This window comes from Pelobates fuscus, chromosome 5 (assembly GCF_036172605.1).
Source record: "Pelobates fuscus isolate aPelFus1 chromosome 5, aPelFus1.pri, whole genome shotgun sequence".
NCBI lineage: Eukaryota > Metazoa > Chordata > Amphibia > Anura > Pelobatidae > Pelobates > Pelobates fuscus.
In genome coordinates, this window is record NC_086321.1 from 345,355,245 (window position 1) to 345,378,203 (window position 22,959).

General features: G+C 41.5%; 1 protein-coding gene across 1 annotated transcript in view; it reads left to right on the forward strand.

The window, feature by feature from the left end:
• LOC134612260 (coiled-coil domain-containing protein 18-like) overlaps positions 1 to 22,959 on the forward strand; it is a 76,095-nt gene that overhangs the window by 4,577 nt on the left and 48,559 nt on the right. Inside the window, exons 2-6 of the mRNA XM_063456606.1 lie at positions 7,501 to 7,589; positions 8,360 to 8,615; positions 9,155 to 9,300; positions 17,987 to 18,113; positions 21,160 to 21,348. Of these exons, the coding sequence (XP_063312676.1) occupies positions 7,501 to 7,589; positions 8,360 to 8,615; positions 9,155 to 9,300; positions 17,987 to 18,113; positions 21,160 to 21,348 (807 nt within the window). The remainder of the gene's footprint in view (positions 1 to 7,500; positions 7,590 to 8,359; positions 8,616 to 9,154; positions 9,301 to 17,986; positions 18,114 to 21,159; positions 21,349 to 22,959) is intronic.

Below are 22,959 nucleotides of genomic sequence, written 5' to 3' on the forward strand. Positions count from 1 at the left end.
CTTTGCTCTGTGGTTTTTAGTGCCTGAGGTATAGAAAAAAGATTATAACATGCTCAAGGTTACAAAAAGTAAAACAAAAAAAATTAAAAATCCAACACTGGTTTATACACAAGAACTGAATGCTATTCTCAGTACTGTTAAAATCAGTTCTCATTAACAACATATTTATTTAAAGCTACACTCTAATATTATGAATAAATATATTTATTCTTCATGGACAGCTTTACAATCAGTCAATCAGTTCTTAAATTGTTTGATATTTTACTCCCAGAGGGCAGCAGTGTACTCCTGGCACCATAACCACTACAGTTGACTGTAGGGGTTATGGTGCTTGGAGTGTCGCTTTAATAACCATTATAAATGAATTCACTGACTGTATAGATTGGAGTAACCCTTTAAGGTCAGAATAGCTGAAATTCACTTTGAATTCTAACTAGTGAATAAGCCAGTCAGAGTTTTATTAATAATTAAAGGGACACTATTGGCACTATTGGACGGCTTTATCTCATTAAAATAGCCTGGGTTAAGTCTCCCTGTCTCCTAACTTTGCAAGTGAAAAAACTGCAGTCTCAGAGAACTGCTACTAGAGGCATTTACTGCATTCTGACAGAGATTAACTCTGTGAAACGCCGTTGGACGCCCCCATGCTTAACATGAGGATGTCCAGCATCTTCAAAATCCGCATCAGAAAACACTGATTGAAAGCTTTCCTATGGGTAACGTCTAATGCGCATGCAAGGCTCACCGCGCATGCAAATGAAGTTCCCCCATCGTCATGATATCACTGGAGGAGGAGACAGCCAGCACCGAGGGACCTTGGTGCTGGAAATAGGTAAGTGCAAAAGGGGTTTCTTAACCTTTTAAGCACCGTCTGGGGCTTTGCTGAAGCACAGGGACACTATAGCGCAGGGGTGCCCAAAAGGCAGATCCCAAGATGTTGTAGAACTCCCATGATGCACTGCATGTCTTTGCATGCCTTTAGAATGATAAGGCATCATGGAAGTTGTAGTTTTAAAACATCTGGGGATCTACCTTTTGAGCACCCCTGCTATAGCATTTGGAATACAGTTTTAGCTATAGTGGTCCCTTAACCGAATTGCAAAATGTACATACCTTTTGAGTACATCATATATTTCAATTTTCAATTCATTCCAATTCAATGTTTAGTGAATGATCTGTTGAGAGCAACTTCTCCAATTTGATTATAGTTATATAGGGAAATATACATTTATAAAGATATTCTGAAAGTATTGTATATGTTTGTGATTTGTTTATGGTATGAAGACGGCTATTGATGGCTAATGATTTCAAAGAGCTCCTCTTTTGTTTGTCTGTTTTTGGGCTGCTTCGACTCCTAAAACATTCATTATTTTAATGAATCAAATTACAAACAGATAAAATACTTCATGATTAAAAAAATACCTAATAATGTATCAGAAAGACGCGTGCAAACACTGGCTTTAGTCTGCATGTTATTTAAATAGTTCATTATTTTTTGTTTGTTTGATCTTAGTTGCTATGTATGTTATAGCACAGAAACAAAGAGAGAAGATACTGCCGGAGTTAATCTGCAGACAATGAGAGAAGTTACTGAATCAAGTGTTAGTGTTTCCTGGATTTATTTATATTATCTGTGGTTGTAGTTAAAGGATTTGCATTAAGTGCAATAATTAAAAATCTAGTTAGTGACCTTTCAAACATTGAGATTGATTGAGTAATCTAGTTTAGTTAATGCATAAACTTGGACAGTGTCTTCTGATAGGAAGTGAATAAAAAACTAAATAATACGAGAGCTTTTCTCTGGAAATACATGATTAAAATATAACTTTTATTGCTTTGCTAAAAATTAGGAGTCCGGGTAGAATTGAAAGGTAGCAACGAGGTAACCATAAATGTATCGCTAGTAGCATAGATGTAGCACAGGGGTACCAAAAAGGTAGATCCCCGGATGTTTTAAAACTACACCTTCCATGATGTTTTGTCATTCTAAAGGCCTGCAAAGCATCATGGCGTTGTAGTTTTACATCTGGGGGTCTACCTTTTGGGCACCCCTGATGAGGCAGATCTTATAGAAGATATGGTGAATGCTGCGGCCTCTGATTGAAACATAGAATGTGATGGCAGATAATGAAAAAAGAAGAGCGGTCAGGGATACACTGTAAATATATATACAATGGAATACTAAACCAAAAGGGGAAGGTAGATAAAATATTACTTTTAATAATAAATCCTTAAGATGTCTCCCAAAACATGGAAGAACCTATTACAACACACACATCATAGTACTATGGACACACAAAAAAATAAAATAAAATAGACAGAGGCTGGTCCACAGACTAGGAAAAAAAAAAAAATATATATATATATATATATTTGAAAAGACCCTAGAAGAAATAGTAAAAAAATCACTAGATTGTAAAACAATGAACTGTAAAGTAACAATATGTCCACTGATACAAAGTAATAGAAGTAAATTTGTCTAGGTAGTCTGCAGTGATATAAATGACTGATGGCAACTAAATGACTAGATAGTTGTATGGTGAGAATGTAACCAAAAAGATAGCAAACAACATTCTCAGCTACCAATGGCTATTGTATATATATGCAACGCAAGAGAAGAAATTCTAAAGTATCAAGAGATGTACAACTATTAGGGAGGGATACAGGAAAAGGAGAAAGGGGGGTAAGTAAAATAACTGTCCCTACCGTGCCTTCGAGGGCACCCCTTACCCTTAAATAACCCTGCAGATAATTCCCACCCAATCTTGCAAAAACTCTAAATAAATCGCCAGAAAGATGCCACAGAAAAAGAAAAAAGACCAATAGTAAATGTAAAGATGATCAATTTCTAGAATGAGAGTATCACTGCAATCAATAGTGTGGACTCAGCATGCCCCACGAGCCCCTGACGCGCGTTTCGCTAGTCAGCTCATCAGAGGAGAACCGGTTAGTGAATTTTGCGGGGCTGAACGCTGATTGGAGCAATTCGAAAATCAATCAACCAATCAGAAAGTCCTATGAACGGACTGGAAATTGTAAAGGAAAAGAGTAATAAAATAAAGAAAAAATATAATAAATAATAATAATGAATAATAGTATGTAAGTGTCATATATCAAGAGCAGAAAACTGACAAGTATATCATTATAGAATGCAAACATTCGATCTGGATTTTATTATCTGCTGTCAGGCAGTTGAGATGATTAGACATATTTATAGTGATATCAATCTGAAATAACAGAGTGAAATTCTCAATGGGATTTTAATAAAAATCCTATATATATTCACTGATCCTTATTTGTAACATAAACTAATTGAAAGATAAAAAATAAAATAAATAAAAATAAGTTATATTTTATCTACCTTCCCCTTTTGGTTTAGTATTCCATTGTATATATATTTACAGTGTATCCCTCACCTCTTCTTTTTTCATTTCGTCTACAGGGGTTATCCTCCATTAGGAGGTATACACAGGCATTATTGTATACATATTTTCTTCCTTTTTCACTTATTTCTCTTTCAAGTAGTGATGGCAGATAAGAACCATTCGGCCCATCTAGTCTGCCCAATTTTCTAAATACTTTCATTAGTCCCTGGCCTTATCTTATAGTTAGGATAGCCTTATGCCTATCCCACGCATGCTTAAACTCCTTCACTGTGTTAACCTCTACCACTTCAGCTGGAAGGCTATTCCATGCATCCACTACCCTCTCAGTAAAGCAATACTTCCTGATATTATTTTTAAACCTTTGTCCCTCTAATTTAAGACTATGTCCTCTTGTTGTGGTAGTTTTTCTTCTTTTAAATATAGTCTCCTCCTTTACTGTGTTGATTCCCTTTATGTATTTAAATGTTTCTATCATATCCCCCCTGTCTCGTCTTTCCCCCAAGCTATACATGTTAAGATCCTTTAACCTTTCCTGGTAAGTTTTATCCCGCAATCCATGAACCAGTTTAGTAGCCCTTCTCTGAACTCTCTCTAAGGTATCAATATCCTTCTGAAGATACGGTCTCCAGTACTGCGTACAATACTCCAAGTGAGGTCTCACCTGTGTTCTGTACAATGGCATGAGCACTTCCCTCTTTCTACTGCTAATACTTCTCCCTATACAACCAAGCATTCTGCTAGCATTTCCTGCTGCTCTATTACATTGTCTGCCTACCTTTAAGTCATCAGAAATAATCACCCCTAAATCCCTTTCCTCAGATGTTGAGGTAAGGACTCTATCAAATATTCTGTACTCTGCTAGACATTTTTAAAGTAATATGGACACTGTCTGCATGGGCACTAAAAAAAAAAAAATAGTATATAGGAATATCCATATTTGTAATAGGTAGGGTTACCATGCTCACTATGTTTTAAGGGACACACATCATTTTGCAACATTCATTAAAAGGTATGAAAAGGGCTGCCCTGCAGTACGTTTAATGCATATTCTGCAGGATTCTTCATTGACTAATGACTTAATCTTATATACGTTCTTCTGAATTCTATATACTACAGGGCAACCCTTTTTATGTGCTGCCCATCAATATGTATTCATTATATGTGTCCCTAAAACATGGTGGATATGGTAACCCTACTAATAAGGTTATAACAGAAGGATTCTAAAGGACTAAATCAGTAGGAAATAGAGTCACTTTAATTCCCTAATTGTACCATCAAGGGCACCTGTCAGAGAATTGATAATTTAGCTACTTATTGCTAAACTCTACCTGCTTGTTAATTCAAGGGCACCTAACTCATCAATATATATCTGCAGTGTAGGAGCTAGTATAATAGCTATCTGGCTCTAAATAGTAAAAGAAGAATGTAGAAAGTCTTAGCTGCAGTTTAAGCTAAACTCAAACAAGAGGCTGCAATCTCAAAGCTCTAATAAAACTGAGTATCATGTCCACAATAACAACTAATGAAACAGCAACATAAACCCGACACGCATTTTGACTGTCAAGTGGCTCTTCAAGAGGGGCTTGGGGGTCTGTAGCACCAGAACTCTACAGTTGGAGGAGGGGGTGACGGGATTATAGTGCTTTTTATCTTTAATGTTAAAGGACCACTATAGGCACTCAGACCACTTCAGCTTAATGAAGTGGTCTGGGTGACAGGTCCATCTAGGATTAACCCTGCCTGCTGTAAACATAGCAGTTTCAGAGAAAGTGCTATGTTTACACTAGGGTTAATCCAGCCTCTAGTGGTTGTCTCATTGACAGCCGCTAAAGGCGCTTTTGCGCTTCTCATTGTGATTTTCACAGTGAGAAGACGCCAGCATCCATAGGAAAGCATTGAGAATGCTTTCCTATGGACTGGCTGAATGCGCGAGCGGTTCTTGCTGCGCATGCACATTCAGCCAATGACGACCGTAGGAGGAGGAGAGTCCCCAGCGCCGAGGGAGCCCGGCGCTGGAGAAAGGTGAGTGTCTAAACCCCTTCCTCCCCCTTCAGCCCGGCGGGAGTGGGACCCTGAGGGTGGGGGCACCCTCAGGGCACTATAGTGCCAGGAAAATGAGTTTGTTTTCCTGTCACTATAGTGGTGCTTTAACCCCTTAAGGACCAAACTTCTGGAATAAAAGGGAATCATGACATGTCACACATGTCATGTGTCCTTAAGGGGTTAAGTCAGACAGCTGCTTCTCAAAGCAGCCATCTATTATAAAAATCTTTATCAATAGTATAGTGCTCTGTCAACCTACTTAGCGACAACGAGTAGTGTACCCCAGATGACATTCGGGAAGAGGAGCTGGACAACAGAAGTTTGCTGCCCACTCTTCTATTAGTAATATAGTGTGGTGGTATTGAATAGCTGGTAGTTCAGCATGTGCTACTTTCTGCTTATACATTGATTGAGATCCCAGAATGAATCAGCAGCTCGCTGTCCATGGGTGGGAGGAGGGGACATATCATAGAAAGGCAGGATATGTCATGATATATTGCCACCTCTCTGTTAGTGTAAGGATCATTGTGTTTTCCTTTGGTATCAAGAGCCGGGTGTTTCTGGAATCTAACAATACCCTGTCTCTCATAAACTTAGACAGACTTATAACTGGCGGATCTTTCAGACAGTTGCAGTTCAATAAAATCTTGGGGTTACAGTTTGACACTGCTGATGTACAGCATAAAAGCGTTCTAGTGGACGTTCATTGACTTCAGTATCTCTATATGTACATTTATTGGACATTGATGTAAAGAAAAGATTGAGAGGAGAAAGCTTCAGTAAGTACATACACTGATCATCCACAACATTAAAACAACTAACAGGTTAAGTGGATAACATTGATTATATTGTTATATTATTGCTTATTGTTATGTTATTGCACCTGCCAATGGATGTGATTTATTAGGTAGCAAGTGAACAGTCAGTTCTTGAATTTCATGTGTTGGAGGCAGGAATAATGGGCAAGTGAAAATATCTTTGACTTTGACATGGGCCAAATAGTGATGGTTAGATGACTGGGTCAGAGCATCTCCAAAACGACAAGTCTTGTTGGGTGTCCCCGGTTTGCAGTGATTAGTACCTACCAAAAGTGGTGCAATGAAGAACAACTGGTGCACTTGGGGAGTGAAGGCTAGTCCATCTGGTCCGATCACACAGAAGAGCTACTTAGGTCAAATTGCATAAAAACATAATGCTGCCCATGTTAGAGAGGTGTGAGAATAACAGTGCATTGCAGTTTGCTGCGTATTGGGCTGCATAGCCGCAGACCGGTCAGAGTGTCCATGATGATTCCAGTCCACCACCGAAAGCGCCTTCAGAACTAGACCATGGAGCAATGGAAGAAGGTTGCCTGGTCTAAGGAATCACTATTTATTTTAGATCAGGTGGATGGCCTGGTGTGTGTTTGTCTTTTACATTAGGAAAAGATGGCAGCAAGATGCACTATAGAAAGAAGGCAGTTTGGCAGTGGCAATGTTCTGTGGATGTTGCTTTGACATAAATTACCTACCTAGAGATTGTTGCAAACCACCTCCACCACTTCATGGCAATGGAGTTCCCTGGTGGCAGTGGCCTCTTTCAGGAGGATAATGTACCCTGTTACACTGCAAAAAGTTTTCAAGAATAGTTTGAGGACCATACAAAGAGTTCAAGGTGTAGCCTTGGCCTCGAAATTCCTCAGATCTCAATCCGATTGAGCATGTGTGGGATGTGCTGGAACAACAAATCCAATCTATTGAGGCCCTACCTGGCAACTTGCAGGACTTAAAGGATTTGCAGCTAATGTCTTGGTGCCAGATACCACAGCAGACGTTCAGAGGTCTTGTGGAGTCCATGCCTTGACGCATCAGAGCTGTTTGGGCAGCACGAGGAGGACGTACCTGATTAGGCAGGTGGTTTTAATGTTGTGAACGATCAGTGTAGTTTTTACTGAACGTTTCAAGACTAAAACATTTTAACTTTATTCCGAATACACGCAATAAAAACTATAAGCAATAAACCTTGGAGATATATAATTATTTTTAATGTATTCAATTTTTTTTCTATTTTTCATCTCTTGTATGCTTTTTAGAATATGTTCCATACATCTAGATGCAGCTCACCAATGCTGTATAATAGCTTCATGTATTCCGAACAAGAACTAGACAGTGGAGTCCCAAGGTAATGCTACCAAATACAAAATACATGTAGTATCAATTCTTATCGTAAACATCCATATCTAAACATGTTTGCACCTAGCCTGGCACTCGAAAGGTGGTCTTACAAATTACGTAGCCATGATGGAAGATATGATTGGCAAGTGTAGTATAATTATACATTAATAAACCAAAATTATTGTTATGTTTTATATAGATTAGCTTCTTTACCCCCCCTAAATCATGTCCTAACCCTGGGCATACACAATATTCCCTTTTTATTTACCCGCTGATTTCTGACCACTTGTTATGCCATCTAATTCATTGGCTTAGAGGCTATCCTTTAGCAGTCAAATCGCACCAGCTTGCAAACAATATGTGTAATGTCACTCAAAATAATCATCTTGATTAAAAATCGAATCAACTTATTTAATAAAAGCAATATTGGTTACAACTTGGTATGGCTTGTAAAAGCGTCCGTGTGTTTTGCTTGAATTTTAGAATTTCAATTTCAACCTCTATTTCTGCTAGTGAATATTTGTTTAATCCACGTAATGTCTAAAAAAGTTATGTTGGAAGGTAATTCACTAAATTGAGAATTCAAGGTGGATCCAAAGTGAATTTCTATTCTAAGACCAAAGTAACGGAACTGAAAATTTAGAAAATGTATTTTGCCCCATATTGATCTTACTTTTTTAATTAGCTTAGAATGCAGTTTGAATTCTCATTTTGGTAAATAATCCTTTAAAATTGAATTGTTAATTATTGATCTGACTGCTTAACTGTTTACATTAGTTTAAAGAGCAGTGCATCAAGTTCTGAATGTTATGGATCCCGGTATAAAGCTGACTATTGGCCTATGAGATATGGCTTACTAGAAGGTGCTTTGGAACACGAGTTATTCAGATCTGAGAACAGGAGATCAGTTCTTGGAGACAGTCTCGAAAATGCGCTTTATGCTCTACAGCATCAAAGGAGCTGTCTACATGACCAAGAAAATGATATTATGAGCAATCAATCAAGACTTGAGCACTTGCTACAAAGGCAACAGGTAGGTTTACAAGGGTTTTTTGAATGTTTAAAGAAAATAAAGAAACATTTTAGATTCCATTGTTTATTTAATTGTCCATATTTACATATATGGCCCGACATTTCTGCAATTATGCCTCCGGTTAGACCATTGCTGTTGTTTCTTATCGTTATTTAGGCATTTTGACATACACACATTGTTGGGTGTAAATGTATTGGTCCGGTGGTGGGTAGACCTACGTTAGACAGCTTCCTTCAGAGAAGAGGCAGTGTTTACATTGCTCTCTAAGGACATCTCTAGTTGCAGTCACTCAGACGGTCACTAGAGGTGCTTCCTGGGTCAGACATGCAGAGGAGACAATGAACTTTCCCCATAGCCATGCAATGAATCAATGCACCTCTATGAGGAGATGCTGATTGGACAGCAAAGTGTTGGTCTCTGCCCCCTTCCCACCTCTTTGGCTGAGATCATCAGAATTGAAGCCAATCCAATGAATTCAAACTAAACATGATTGGAATTTATAAACAATTACATATAATTTGATATTTTGATTTAATCAGAATTTGGAATCAAGAATGCACAGCCTGAAACAAAGTGACAACTTCAGAAACTCATTTACTCCATATACCAGTGAAATAAATGAAAAAAAGGACTGGAGGTTCCAAACAAAATTACCAAGTGATTCTGATTGTGTTAATAATAGTAGGTAAGTAGGCATGAGATATTAATTGTTTCTTGTCGTTGTTGATAAATTGATCCACAGTTTCGATTATGAATGGTGGAATCTGTCTGTCTATTGACTACAGAAAGGACAAAAGAAAAGAACAGTCTATCTATCTATCTATCTATCTATCATGAACTAGGCACTCACATATGGCTGTGTAGCATAGAGACAATAGATTGAAGATCACAATGTTTCAGCCCTGAGATGGTCCTTGGTGAAGTCATTGATGGACTAAGACAGAGGATGTTTCACTAGGTCTCTACCTGATTTAGATTTTTATTCCACATCCCAGGACATCAGACAGTGGAAGGAAGATCAAGGAGTATAGGACAGCCGCCTTGTTTTTTTAAATTTACCTCTACCTTTACCTCTACCTTTTTCAACTGCCTAAATGTTACTCAATACAATAAACCCAGTTCTGACACATGAATAAACACATATACATTGTGACGGACCGCCTGGCACCCCGACTGCTTACCTCCATCAAGCACTCTTCCTAGCTCTCCTGTGGGACACAGGAGTGCTTCAGCCCCTAGCCGCAGCAGCTTGGCTGGGGTCTCTCCATCGCTTCCCATCCTGGAACAGGGTCCTGGGTACAGCTTCAAGCTCTGTTGCAGAGAGTATAGCTGATCCACCCAAACACTAGCCCAAACTGAGTGAAGGGTGAAAATGAACTGCTTTATTATGGCCAAGTGTCTGCTTATATACACCCCCCTAGAATGGGGTTCCCATTCAATACAAGACAAGCCTCTCCCAGAGATCTCTGTGCCTGGGAGATAATTGCGTTTAAGACCGGTAAGCTAATTATCTCCCAACAGTGAGGCAAACACAAAAACATAAAGCAAAAAAATACACTAAAACGTCATACAATTATACAATAACCCCACAAATAATACATCCCCAAAAAACCCTGATTTGAGCGCCCAAGTTTTTCAAATAGCACTCAGATCTAAGCAGTGTAGCGGAAACGCCACTGTGTTTAAGTTTTGACCGGCAGCACGTGTTGCTATGCCCAAAATAGTTCCAGGGTGTTTGGTGCTTTTGCCGGTCAACTTTTGGGAGCTCCTGTGGCCGAAATAAGGGGTGCTCCACCTTGCTCTCAGGTAGCATTTGTTCCCCTGCAGGTCGAAGTGGTTTAAACCCTGGACCAAGTTGTCCAGCAACCGCACAGTCCCCTCATGCCGAAAAAAGTTCAATAACATTCGCGGCTAAGTACCGCTGAGGTGTCTTGGGACCCACGGAGTCCTCATGCCGAAATTAGTTCCGTAGGGGTCGCAGCTAAGTACCGTTGAGGACCATTCATAGGTTTAGTTCAGCCGCCAGGGAGCTAGCATTCGGTTCCATTCAAATGAAGGGAAAGTGCCGAACCAGGGGCACACAGGGAGAGCTGCTAATGGCGGCTCAGGAGGGTAACTCCGGAACAGGGTCTCAGACCTGGACCTTAGTCGGTGGGCAGGAGGCCAGCTTCCACACTCCTCCAGGAGTTCGTGGCAAATGTCTGAGGTAAAGAGCGTTTGTCACATATATAAATAAAGTTATCCCTCCATTCCTCATATATATGATTAACTTAATTCTCTCGCACTGTAATAAGTTGGATTTAGATTCCGTGACAGTGACCTTTATTCACACGTGGCATTTTTTACCTTTTCTTAAAGATTTTAATTTAATATATTGCAAGATAAGTGATTGTGTGTTGAAGGCACACAGGTTTTGTGTGTTTGTATGCATGTCGATTTTCCTAGTGCTCCACTTTATTTTCACTATGTTTTCCTCCCTATCATTCCATGAGACCTTTGTCATTGTTCTTATAAAACAAACCCGTGTTATTTTATTGAGCAGATGGTCTATAATTATTTGCTTGTAGAACATGATTTTATTTGTTTGTTGTTAAATCCTGTTACTACCAATAAGTGGGTATACACTTGCTAACATTTGCATTGTAATGTGAGGCAACGCTGAATTTGACCCATAAACTCCTATTTCACTGACAGGGTCTTGTTGTGTCCATCTATGTTTCTGCAGAGGGACTGTAAGTGGCAGCCATTTTTTTCTTCCATATTCTCCCTACAGCATCTTTTATAGAACAAACTGTGTGGTTTCCTTCTAGAAATCAGCTACTAGGTTTGTGTTTTGTGCATCCTGATGACTTAAAGGTAGGCAGACAATGTAATAGAGCAGCAGGAAATGCTAGCAGAATGCTTGGTTGTATAGGGAGAGGTATTAGCAGTAGAAAGAGGGAAGTGCTCATGCCATTGTACAGAACACTGGTCAGACCTCACTTGGAGTATTGTACGCAGTACTGGAGACCGTATCTTCGTAAGGATATTGATATTTTACGTGTGTGCGTTTCAGGGCCTGCCAGGGCACAGTGTCACACCAGTGCAACTCATATCTGGTGTAACAGTAGTGTACATTTTTAAAAAAAAAATTTTTTTTGACTGTAATAGATTGAATAGCAGTTAGTTGTCTGCCAGCGTGTGTGTCAGGCTCACAGCGTATACTGTGCCCACTTGCCCAGTGCCACCACTCATATCTGGTGTCACAATAGCTTGCATTTAACAAAAAAAAAACTTTTTGGACTGTAATATAATAGCAGTCAGTTTCCTTCACGAGTGTGCGTTTCAGGGCCTGCCCAGTGCCACCACTCACTCACTGGTGTCCCAATAGCTTGCATTTAAAAAAAATAATAACTTTTTTGACTGTAATATAAAAGCAGTCAGTTTCCTTCATGAGTGTGCGTTTCAGGGCCTGCCCAGTGCCACCACTCACTCACTGGTGTCCCAATAGCTTGCATTTAAAAAAAAACACAACTTTTTTGACTGTAATATAATAGCAGTCAGTTTCCTTCATGAGTGTGCGTTTCAGGGCCTGCCCAGTGCCACCACTCACTCACTGGTGACACAATAGCTTGCATTTAAAAAAAACAAAACTTTTTTGACTGTAATATAATAGCAGTCAGTTTCCTTCACGCGTGTGCATTTCAGGGCCTGCCAGGGCACAGTGTCACACCAGTGCAACTCATATCTGGTGTAACAGTAGTGTACACTTTTAAAAAACAATACAATTTTGACTGTAATAGATAGAATAGCAGTTAGTTGTCTGTAAGCGTGTGTCAGGCCTACAGCGTCTACTCTGCCAACTTCTGCCACTGCACAGTGCCACTCATATCTGGTCTCACAGTAGCTTGCATGCATAGTACCACTAATCCCCCAAAAAATGACAGGCAGAGGCAGGCCACCCCGCAGGGGCCGTCGTGGTGCTGTGATTCCCTTTGGCCCTAGAATAATGCCCAGTGTTCAGAGGTCACGTACCCTGAACTCGAAAAGTTCGGAGGACATAGTTGACTGGCTAACACAGGACACCCAATCTTCTACAGCTTCCGCTCGGAACCTTGATGCACCAACCTCCTCCAGCTTAGCTTCGGGCACCTCTCAAGTTACCAATCCCCCGCCTGCCGCCACCACCAACACTAGCACCACAGCAGCTTCACTTGGTATGTCAGAGGAGTTATTTACACATCAGTTGGAAGAAATGAGTAATGCGCAAGCATTATTGCCAGAGGATGTAGATAACGGGGATATGTCTCAGTCAGGCAGCATTACACACATGGACGTACGGTGTGATGATGATGATGATGTTGTACCCGCTGCTGCTTCCTTTGCTGAGTTGTCAGATACAAGTGAATCGGTTGATGATGACGATGCGTCCGTGGATGTCACGTGGGTGCCCGCTAGAAGAGAAGAAGAACAGGGGGAAAGTTCAGATGGGGAGACAGAGAGGAGGAGGAGGAGACGAGTTGGAAGCAGGGGGAGGTCGCCGCAAGGAGCTAGTGGCACAGTCAGACAGCATGCATCGGCACCCGGGGTTAGCCAGACAGCACGCCAATCAACGCATGTTGTTGCCATCACCAGAATGCCGTCATTGCAGAGCTCAGCAGTGTGGCATTTTTTTTGTGTGTCTGCCTCTGACAACAGCGATGCCATTTGCAACCTGTGCCAAAAGAAACTGAGTCGTGGGAAGTCCAACACACACCTAGGTACAACTGCTTTGAGAAGGCACATGATCGCACATCACAAACGCCTATGGGATCAACACATGAGTACAAGCAGCACACAAACTCAAAGCCGCCATCCTCCTCCTGGTCCAGCATCTTCAGCCACGTTAACCACTGCTGTCCTCTTTGCCCCCTCTCAACCATCCACCCCTCCATCTCTCGCCTTGAGCAGTTCCTGCTCATCTGCCCACAGTCAGGTGTCGGTCATGGACATGTTTGAGCGTAAGAAGCCAATGTCACAAAGTCACCCCCTTGCCCGGCGTCTGACAGCTGGCTTGACTGAACTCTTAGCCCGCCAGCTTTTACCATACAAGCTGGTGGAGTCTGAGGCGTTCCAAAATTATTTAGCTATTGGGACACCGCAGTGGAAGGTACCCGGCCGAAATTTCTTTGCACAAAAGGCAATCCCAAACCTGTTCTCGATTGTGCAAAAGGAAGTAATGGCATGTCTGGCACACAGTGTTGGGGCAAGGGTCCATCTGACCACTGATACCTGGTCTGCAAAGCATGGTCAGGGCAGGTATATCACCTACACAGTGCGCATTGGGTAAACCTGCTGACGGCTGCCAAGCATGGAATGCGTGGCTCTGCAGAGGAGTTGGTGACACCGCCACGACTTGCAGGCAGGCCTGCTGCCACCTCCTCTACTCCTCCTACTCCATCCTCTTCCATAACCTCCTCGGCTGAGTCCTCTTCTGCTGCTGCATCTTGCTCTTCATCAACGGCACCCCCCAGCTCCCCAGGTACTATTCCACATCCCGGATACGGCAGTGTCACGCCGTCTTGGGGTTGACTTGCCTGAAAGCAGAGAGTCACACCGGACCAGCACTCCTGTCCGCCCTGAACGCACAGGTGGATCAGTGGCTGACTCCGCACCAACTGGAGATTGGCAAAGTGGTTTGTGACAACGGAAGAAATTTGTTGGCGGCATTGCATTTGGGCAAGTTAACACATGTGCCGTGCATAGCACATGTGTGTAATCTGATCGTAAAATGCTTTGTGCATAAGTACCCAGGCTTACAGGACGTCCTTAAGCAGGCCAGGAAGGTGTGTGGCCATTTCAGGCGTTCCTACACGGCCATGGTGCACTTTTCAGATATCCAGCGGAGAAAAAACATGCCAGTGAGGCGCTTGATTTGCGACAGCCCGACACGTTGGAATTCAACACTCCTAATGTTCGACCGCCTGCTCCAACAAGAAAAAGGCGTTAATGAGTATTTGTATGACCGGGATGCTAGGACAGCCTCTGCGGAGCTGGGAATTTTTTTTGCCACGTTACTGGATGCTCATGCGCAATGCCTGTAGGCTCATGCGTCCTTTTGAAGAGGTGACAAACCTAGTCAGTCGCACCGAAGGCACCATCAGCGAAATCATACCATTTGTTTTCTTCATGGAGCGTGCCCTGCGAAGAGTGTTGGATCAGGCCGTAGATGAGCGTGAAGAGGAAGAGTTGTGGTCACCATCACCACCAGAAACAGCCTTATCAGCATCGCTTGCTGGACCTGCGGCAACACTGGAAGAGGATTGTGAGGAAGAGGAGTCAGAGGAGGAATGTGGCTTTGAGGAGGAGGAGGAAGACCAACCACAACAGGCATCCCAGGGTGCTCGTTGTCACCTGTCTGGTACCCGTGGTGTTGTACGTGGCTGGGGGGAAGAACATACCTTCAGTGAGATCACTGAGGACGAGGAACAGAACATTAGTAGCTCAGCATCCAACCTTGTGCAAATGGGGTCTTTCATGCTGTCGTGTCTGTTGAGGGACCCTCGTATAAAAAGGCTGAAGGATAACGACCTGTACTGGGTGTCCACGCTACTAGACCCCCGGTATAAGCAGAAAGTGCCTGAAATGTTACCGAATTACGGCAAGTCGGAAAGGATGCAGCAGTTCCAAAATCAATTAAGTATGCTTTACATAGCGTATAAGGGTGATGTCACAGCACAACGGGAATCTAACAGGGGAAGACGTGAAATTAATCCTCCTCCTCCCACGACCACGCCGGCATGGACAGGACGCTTTACAGACGTGTTGTTGATGGAGGACATGCAGAGCTTTTTAAGTCCTACGCATCGCCACAGCCCTTCGGGGTCCACCCTCAGAGAACGACTCGACCGACAGATAGACTACCTCGCCTTAAGTGCAAATATCGACACTCTGAGGAGCGATGAACCCCTTGACTACTGGGTGTGCAGGCTTGACCTGTGGCCTGAGCTATCCCAATTTGCGATAGAACTTATGACCTGCCCCGCTTCAAGTGTCCTGTCAGAAAGGACCTTCAGTGCAGCAGGAGGTATTGTCACTGAGAAGAGAAGTCGCCTAGGTCAAAAAAGTCTAGATTACCTCATCTTTATTAAGATGAATGAGGGACGGATCCCGAAGGGACTGACATTGGGCGATACATTCGACTAAAAAAATCCTGATGAGGGGGACGTAACAGGGTGTCGCGGCTGCCGGCCCGCCCTGTGATATTTAAATCCCTAGCTCACCCCAGTACCTTGCCCTGTCGTGGTTTCCTGTTCCTGGTTTCCTGAGAGTGCTTTATCATTGTGAATCTGATTTCCTGGTATCCTGATCTTGTCTTTTCCCTGGTTATTCTGAATTCTGGTTTCCCTGACTTGGCTTGTGTAAACGGTATTGTGTATTTTCTAGCTATCTTGACCTCGGCTTTCCCTTTGACCATTTTCTGTCTCTAGCGTATGAGTCCGGCCATTCTAAGGTCTGGTTTACGCTCTGTCCTTTTATTTTCCTTTTCTTGCCTATGTATATGTTTACATAGTTTCTGCGTGCTGGACCACACTAGTAGTCGTGACATTGGGATTAAACTGATAAGAATAGTACTACTTAACACACCACTCCTATCTGGTGGCACATTAGATTGCACGCGCAGTGCCCCAAATTTGAAGTAGGAGGACCGACCAAGCATCTTTTTCCATCTCCCGGTTCCTAAAATCTATGCCATATACACGTCCCCTGATAGGGGACGTAACAGGGATTAAACTGAAAGGAATAGTACTACTTAACACACCACTCGTATCTGGTGGCACATTAGATTGCACACGCAGTGCCCCAAATTTGAAGTAGGAGGACCGACCAAGCATCTTTTTCCATCTCCCGGTTCCTAAAATCAATGCCATATACACGTCCCCTGATAGGGGACGTAACAGGGATTAAACTGAAAGGAATAGTACTACTTAACACACCACTCCTATCTGGTGGCACATTAGATTGCACGCGCAGTGCCCCAAATTTGAAGTAGGAGGACCGACCAAGCATATTTTTCCATCTCCCGGTTCCTAAAATCGATGCCATATACACGTCCCCGGATAGGGGACGTAACAGGGATTAAACTGATAGGAATAGTACTACTTAACACACCTTATAATAACGCAGAGAGAGGCAACACAGAGAGAGGAGTCTGAAGAAGAGGAGTCAGAGGAGGAAGGTGGCTTTGAGGAGGTGGAAGACCAAACACAGCAGGAGTTCCAGGGGGCTTGTTGTCACCTTTCAGGGACCCTTGGTGTTGTACGTGGCTGGGTGGAGGAAGAGACCTTCAATGACATCAGTGAGGACAAGGAACGGGACATGGCTAGCTTGGTATCCAACCTTGTGCAAATGGGGAGTTTGCGGTTGTGCAAATGGACTGTTTGCGGTTGTTTGCGGTGCGTTAAACGGGGAGTTTGGTCTGCCACTGTGAAGCGGGCATAACCCTTACACTACCTGATCGATACAACATCATACCTGATGTTTTAAAGCACGTTATTCCCAACAATTTAGGAATGTTAGGTGATTTATGCCCTTTATGGATTAAAACCAGACTCTGCATCAACTATGTCATTTTCCATGGGAGTTTTGCCATAGATCCCCCTCCGGCATGCCACAGTCCAGGTGTTAGTCCCCTTGAAACAACTTTTCCATCACTATTGTGGCCAGAAAGAGTCCCTGTGGGGTTTAAAATTCGCCTGCCCATTGAAGTCCATGGCGGTTCGCCCGGTTCACAAAATTTTATGTTCACGACATCACTATACTTTAGAGAGAGTTCAGAGAAGGGCTGCTAAACTGGTTCATGGATTGCAGGATAAAACTTACAAGGAAAGGTTAAAGGATCTTAACATGTATAGCTTGGAGGAAAGACGAGACAGGGGGATATGATAGAAACATTTAAATACATAAAGGGAATCAACACAGTAAAGGAGGAGACTATATTTAAAAGAAGAAAAACTACCACAACATAGTCTTAAATTAGAGGGGCAAAGGTTTAAAAATAGTATCAGGAAGTATTACTTTACTGAGAGGGTAGTGGATGCATGGAATAGCCTTTCAGCTGAAGTGGTTGAGGTTAACACAGTGAGGGAGTTTAAGCATGCGTGGGATAGGCATAAGGCTATCCTAACTATAAGATAAGGCCAGGGACTAATGAAAGTATTTAGAAAATTGGGCAGACTAGATGGGCCGAATGGTTCTTATCTGCCGTCACATTCTATGTTTCTATGTTTCTACTTTTCAAATAAATGTTATATTATGTTTTTGTTTTTTTAACTAAAAGAATTTGCAGTGGGTATACTTGGTTACTTGCATTAAATAAATGACTTGCTTTTTCCAATATATTCTGTTTTCAGGATTAATACATTGGAAAGGGAGATTAATAATATTAATCAGAAAATGAAAACCTGTGCGGCTGTAAGAACAAGTAATCATTCAAATGGATTGAGCTTGTGTATGAAAAAACAGCAAGAGCTTGAAGAGGTAAGTCTCTGCTCTATAAATCCTAATCCGAAAAGCAGAAACATTTGTGAGAGTTACCGTTTACTTATGGACACTTTAAGCACCAGAACAACTTTAGTTAAATGGACTGGTTTTGGTGTATAGATCATGCCCCTGCAGTTTCAATTATCTGCTGTTTAGAAGTTAAATCACTTTGTTTATGTTGCCATAGTCACACCTCCCTGCATGTTACCGTCTCTCTACACACTTTTTAGATGTTTTTATGTCTTGCTCTTATTTGCTTGCTAGTGCCTGCAGCAGTAACCTGTGTGTGAGTAAAGTTTAGATAGGAAAGTTTAAAGTAAACACACTGTGCTGTCTTTATCATGGAGGCCATGTGAGTCACAGCCAGGGTATGGCTGGGGCTGCAAAAACATTTTATTTAAATCTTAAATGGCAGAGAATTGAGAAGAGACAGTCCATGGGAATGATCGATACACTGTATCGATACACTGGTCTAACATGTGCTATAGTGGTTATGGCACTTGGAGTGTTCCTCTCACATAACATGTCACCTACAACTTCCAGCTGGATAAAGTTAACCACATGATACATTACAATCTAAGCTTAACTTTGATGGGGTGGTCGCACATGACCTCCTTCCATCTTTCTCTGCACTCTCAGTGAAGTTGTTATGGTACCCATACAACCTAAAGTGGTTAAACCCTCGCGGTATAATCTCAAAGTTACGAAGACGGTGCCCATTTGCTCATTCTCCTGATGCTTCAATGAGAATGACTTTAACTAGGCACATATTGGAGTGTCTGCTGATGTTCTTAGTCTATCACTAGTTCCCCATTCAGAAAACTGAGAAACGTACGCAGTGACCACAAATACCAACAGTTTAGCACATTGGAGTTATTAAACAAGGTATGCATTGTCATTTCAAACCAAGAACACGTAAACACGTTGGCAGTGAAGGCATTAAAAATTAGCTATGGCTATTGTTATCATGATATGGCTAAGTATGAGACATTTCACAATACTATATTTGCCCAGGCTAGAAGAAGCTATTCTGTTTGCAATCTACATAGCCTGTGTACTTTAGATATTGTTAACAAAATAATCTTATGAATGTATGTGCCTTGCAGAACAAACAACAGCACGGGAATATGAAATCTTTTCAACATTTCATATCCCTCGATAATGTTGTGAAATGTAGGATCAATGTCATACATAGGAGCAACGCTCAGTTATGAAATAATATCCAAGAGTTTTTGTAGTAATCTGTCTGTCTGCATTGCTTGCTTTAAAAAAAATCAACAATGGCCACTCCTGATCTACATGTCCAGACATGACGAGGATGCTTTGTAATAAAGTGCCCTTTAAGGCAAGCAAATTCTTGACATTCCTTTTCCCATAAATGCACAAATTCAGTTAGAGAATGTTTCAGCTAATTAGCAAATAATAGGGTGTGATACGTAAATATTAAACTTGAGAGTACTTAACCTTCTCAATAGTTAAATGACTCAGTTATACACTTGAGAGCTTAAGATTCTGTCTGATATTCTGCCTATTCACCAAAGATTTAACAAAGCCACCATAAGACTCTGTTTGCCTACCCTGTGGTTCTGCTGATTAATGTTGATATTGTAGCTGTTAACCCCAACATTCTATCCATTCCATTAGCGAAAAAGATAATCATTCTGTTACCCTAAAAATATAATGCGTCTGAGATTAAGTGGTCTGGGTGCCTATAGTGTCCCTTTAACCAAGACATTTAAATCTAATATTCTGTTCTAAAGCTAGGACAATCACCATGGAAACTAGTGCAATGAGCAGGCACTTTCAATTGGTGACACTACCCCTTTTACACTTTGCACCACTTTTTAGAAGACAGCAGTTTGATAAGTCTCCTCGATTTTTGAACATAAAAATGACCACACACAGGTTGGAGGATTCTAACTTGCACAATATAAAATTTCCACAATAAGGAATACACCTTATGTGATTATAAAATAATTTCGGGCAGGTACTCAGTCAGACCCCAGTCAGTTTTTAAAGCAACCGAAATAGACCGTATAAGTGACTGGGTCCATTTATAAAAATCTAACGCTTTTTATTTCCCCCGTTGGTTTTAATTAAAACAAAAAATATAGTACAAATAATGGTGGTATACCCAAATACAAAATTGCAGGTACAGTAATGGTTGGAACAGTGGTTCCCAAGCTTTTTAAGTTAAAGGCGCCCTTAATGTTTTAATATTTTTCCAGGGCGCCCCATGTTAAATGTTTCCCTGTCAGGGGCGGATCCAGAACCTAATCTCGGGAGGGGCACATGTCAATTATTTAAAGAAACAATACAGGCTCAATAAACACTACAGCATGCATCAGTGTGTGTAGTGTAGGAGGGGCATTGTGTACAGGGACAGTGTGTATGGAGGCCAGTGTGTGTGTAAAGGGGGCAATGTGTGTATAGGGGGGAAGGGTAGCAGGAGAAGGGTAGACTAATAAATATATATATTTTTTAATTTAAAAATCCAAATAATTTTGATATCCCCCCTCCCTGCTTACCTTTGCCTGGTGGGGGGGGGGGGACATTCCCTGCAATCCCTGGTGGTCTGGTAGAGAACCCTGGCGGTCCTAGTGGTGAGAGTGAACTCTAGCAGCCCAGGCTAGAGTACACTCTCACAAGATTCGAAGCATTGCCGTGGAAACTGCGGCAACGTTCCAAGCTTGCTTGGAGGAGAACCCGGTGGTTAGAGCTCCTCCGGGTCCTCTCTCCCTCCCCTGCTGGCTGCCAGCATTACACTGCTGGTGGGCCGGAGAGGGAGATCTCTGATCTCACCTCCAGTCCTGCAGAGCCATATGGGGAGAGGGAGGCACAGTTCCCGGTGCTAATCATAGCACTGGGAAAATATCTTGCATCTCCCATGTGTGCCCTTTGCGTTGCCCCAGGGCGCCGCGCCACACAGTTTGGGAACTGCTGGGTTAGAAAAAACTATTATGTCTACGTGTTTCATGCAAAATACTTTATCCATTGTCTATGTGTTTGTTATCATCCATTTTATTTATCTGTTTCTGTGCAGATGCAAGAAGAACTGCAGCTATATACACAACAAATGGTGACTAGGTGCAGGAGTGCAGAACAAGAAAAGGATTCGATGGACCTTGAGATGGTGTCACTTCATGCTGGACTCTTTCAAGCTAAGTTTGCGTCCAAAGGTCTGGAAAAAGAATGTGTTAAGCTTCATTCTCAGTTGTTAGCCAACAGAAATGTAAGTATCTAATTCTATAAATGAGTCATTGCTAATGAAAAAAAATGACCTTGTTATAATCTAAATGCTGGGTCTTAATTAATTATTATTAATGATTGTTTTATTATTGAAAAACATTCGATTAAATATTCGGTAGACATGTAATAAGCATACTTACAGAAGTTTTCATCTGGGCAACACTAATAGTTCATCATGTCCGGGTAGACTCTTGCCTTGTCGTGTAAACATGGGCTGTCTCTGTCTGTAGACGGAACTTCCGAATCATGATACAAATAACACCGTTTTATCCATTGTCCATTCCACTTGTTTTGTGATTTCTCGATACAATATTTCAGACGAATTGCCCAAAATTCAGATAAACAGCAATTTGCACAAGACCATTGACCACGTAAAATATAAATAATTAATATAACACCTGGGCGCCTGGAAAGACTATAGTGGTGGCTTAAATATCTGAAATCCCACATGATAAGTGAGTTTGACTTTGGTTGTCAATTCGAAGTATGGTGAGATGTAAAAGTGGTCTGATCCCAACAACCCCCACAAAAAAATAACAAGTCTGTTTGTGCTAGCACGTCATTGTACTACAGATAAATGGTGCTAATCTCAAGTTATGAACATTTATATTTGTATTATCAGTATCTAGAGATATGTGGGAAAATATGAGGATGGTGCAGCGCCTAATATGTCCTTGGAAATGTGAAGATAGTAAAAGAAGAAGCTGATAGTGTAGTGTGTAACATACAATATAAAAGAAGGTAATAAAAATTATCCACTCACACTTTTCAGAAGCTTAGGTGTAGCTCCAACTTTCACGCTTGGACGGAATGATCCCCGGTCTGTCAGCAGGTCCTACTCTGTGTCGATTTGCTCTTCAGCAAGTGGGGACAAAAAGAATACTATGGTGTAGTATGTCAGACCAGGATAGCGGAAAGTGAGATTAGGTATATAAAATGTGCACTCATATGTTATGGAGCCAGAACGTCGGTTCCCCAAGTACAGTGTAGAGTGGTATGATCCCCACTCCGGAATATAAGTGGTGGTGGTCTTACTCCGTATGTAGGATAAAAAAAGAAAAACACAATAGTGTGTAACTGTAAAATCTCAAAATAAAAAGTAGAGAACTGAAAATCTACTCACTAGTAATGAAGCAAAATAAGATTTGCTCAATCCAGTAGGCGTAGGTGGTTTTGTGTCCCCACCAAGGATCTAGACGTGTATGAATCCAGCAGCAATCAAAATGGTCCAGTAAAAAAGTACTTTTATTTATAAAAACAAAAATAAAAAAACAGTAAAAAGTGAAATATACTATTTTTTTTTAACTGTTTTCTTTTTTGTTTTTATTAATAAAAGTACTTTTTTTCTGGACCATTTTTATTGCTGCTGGATTCATACACGTCTAGATCCATCTTCATTTTATTATCTTCACATTTCTAAGGACATCTTAGGCGCTGCACCATCCTCATATATTTTTCCTCTTCTCTGCCGGATAAGAGAGACTCTGAACCCGGTGACTAAGCTGCCTTCCTGAATTTTTCAGTAACCTGCAAGCGCTGAATATGTGCCTGTACAGGTTGGTGATTAATTAAACAGGTCTCTCAGTGCCCAAAA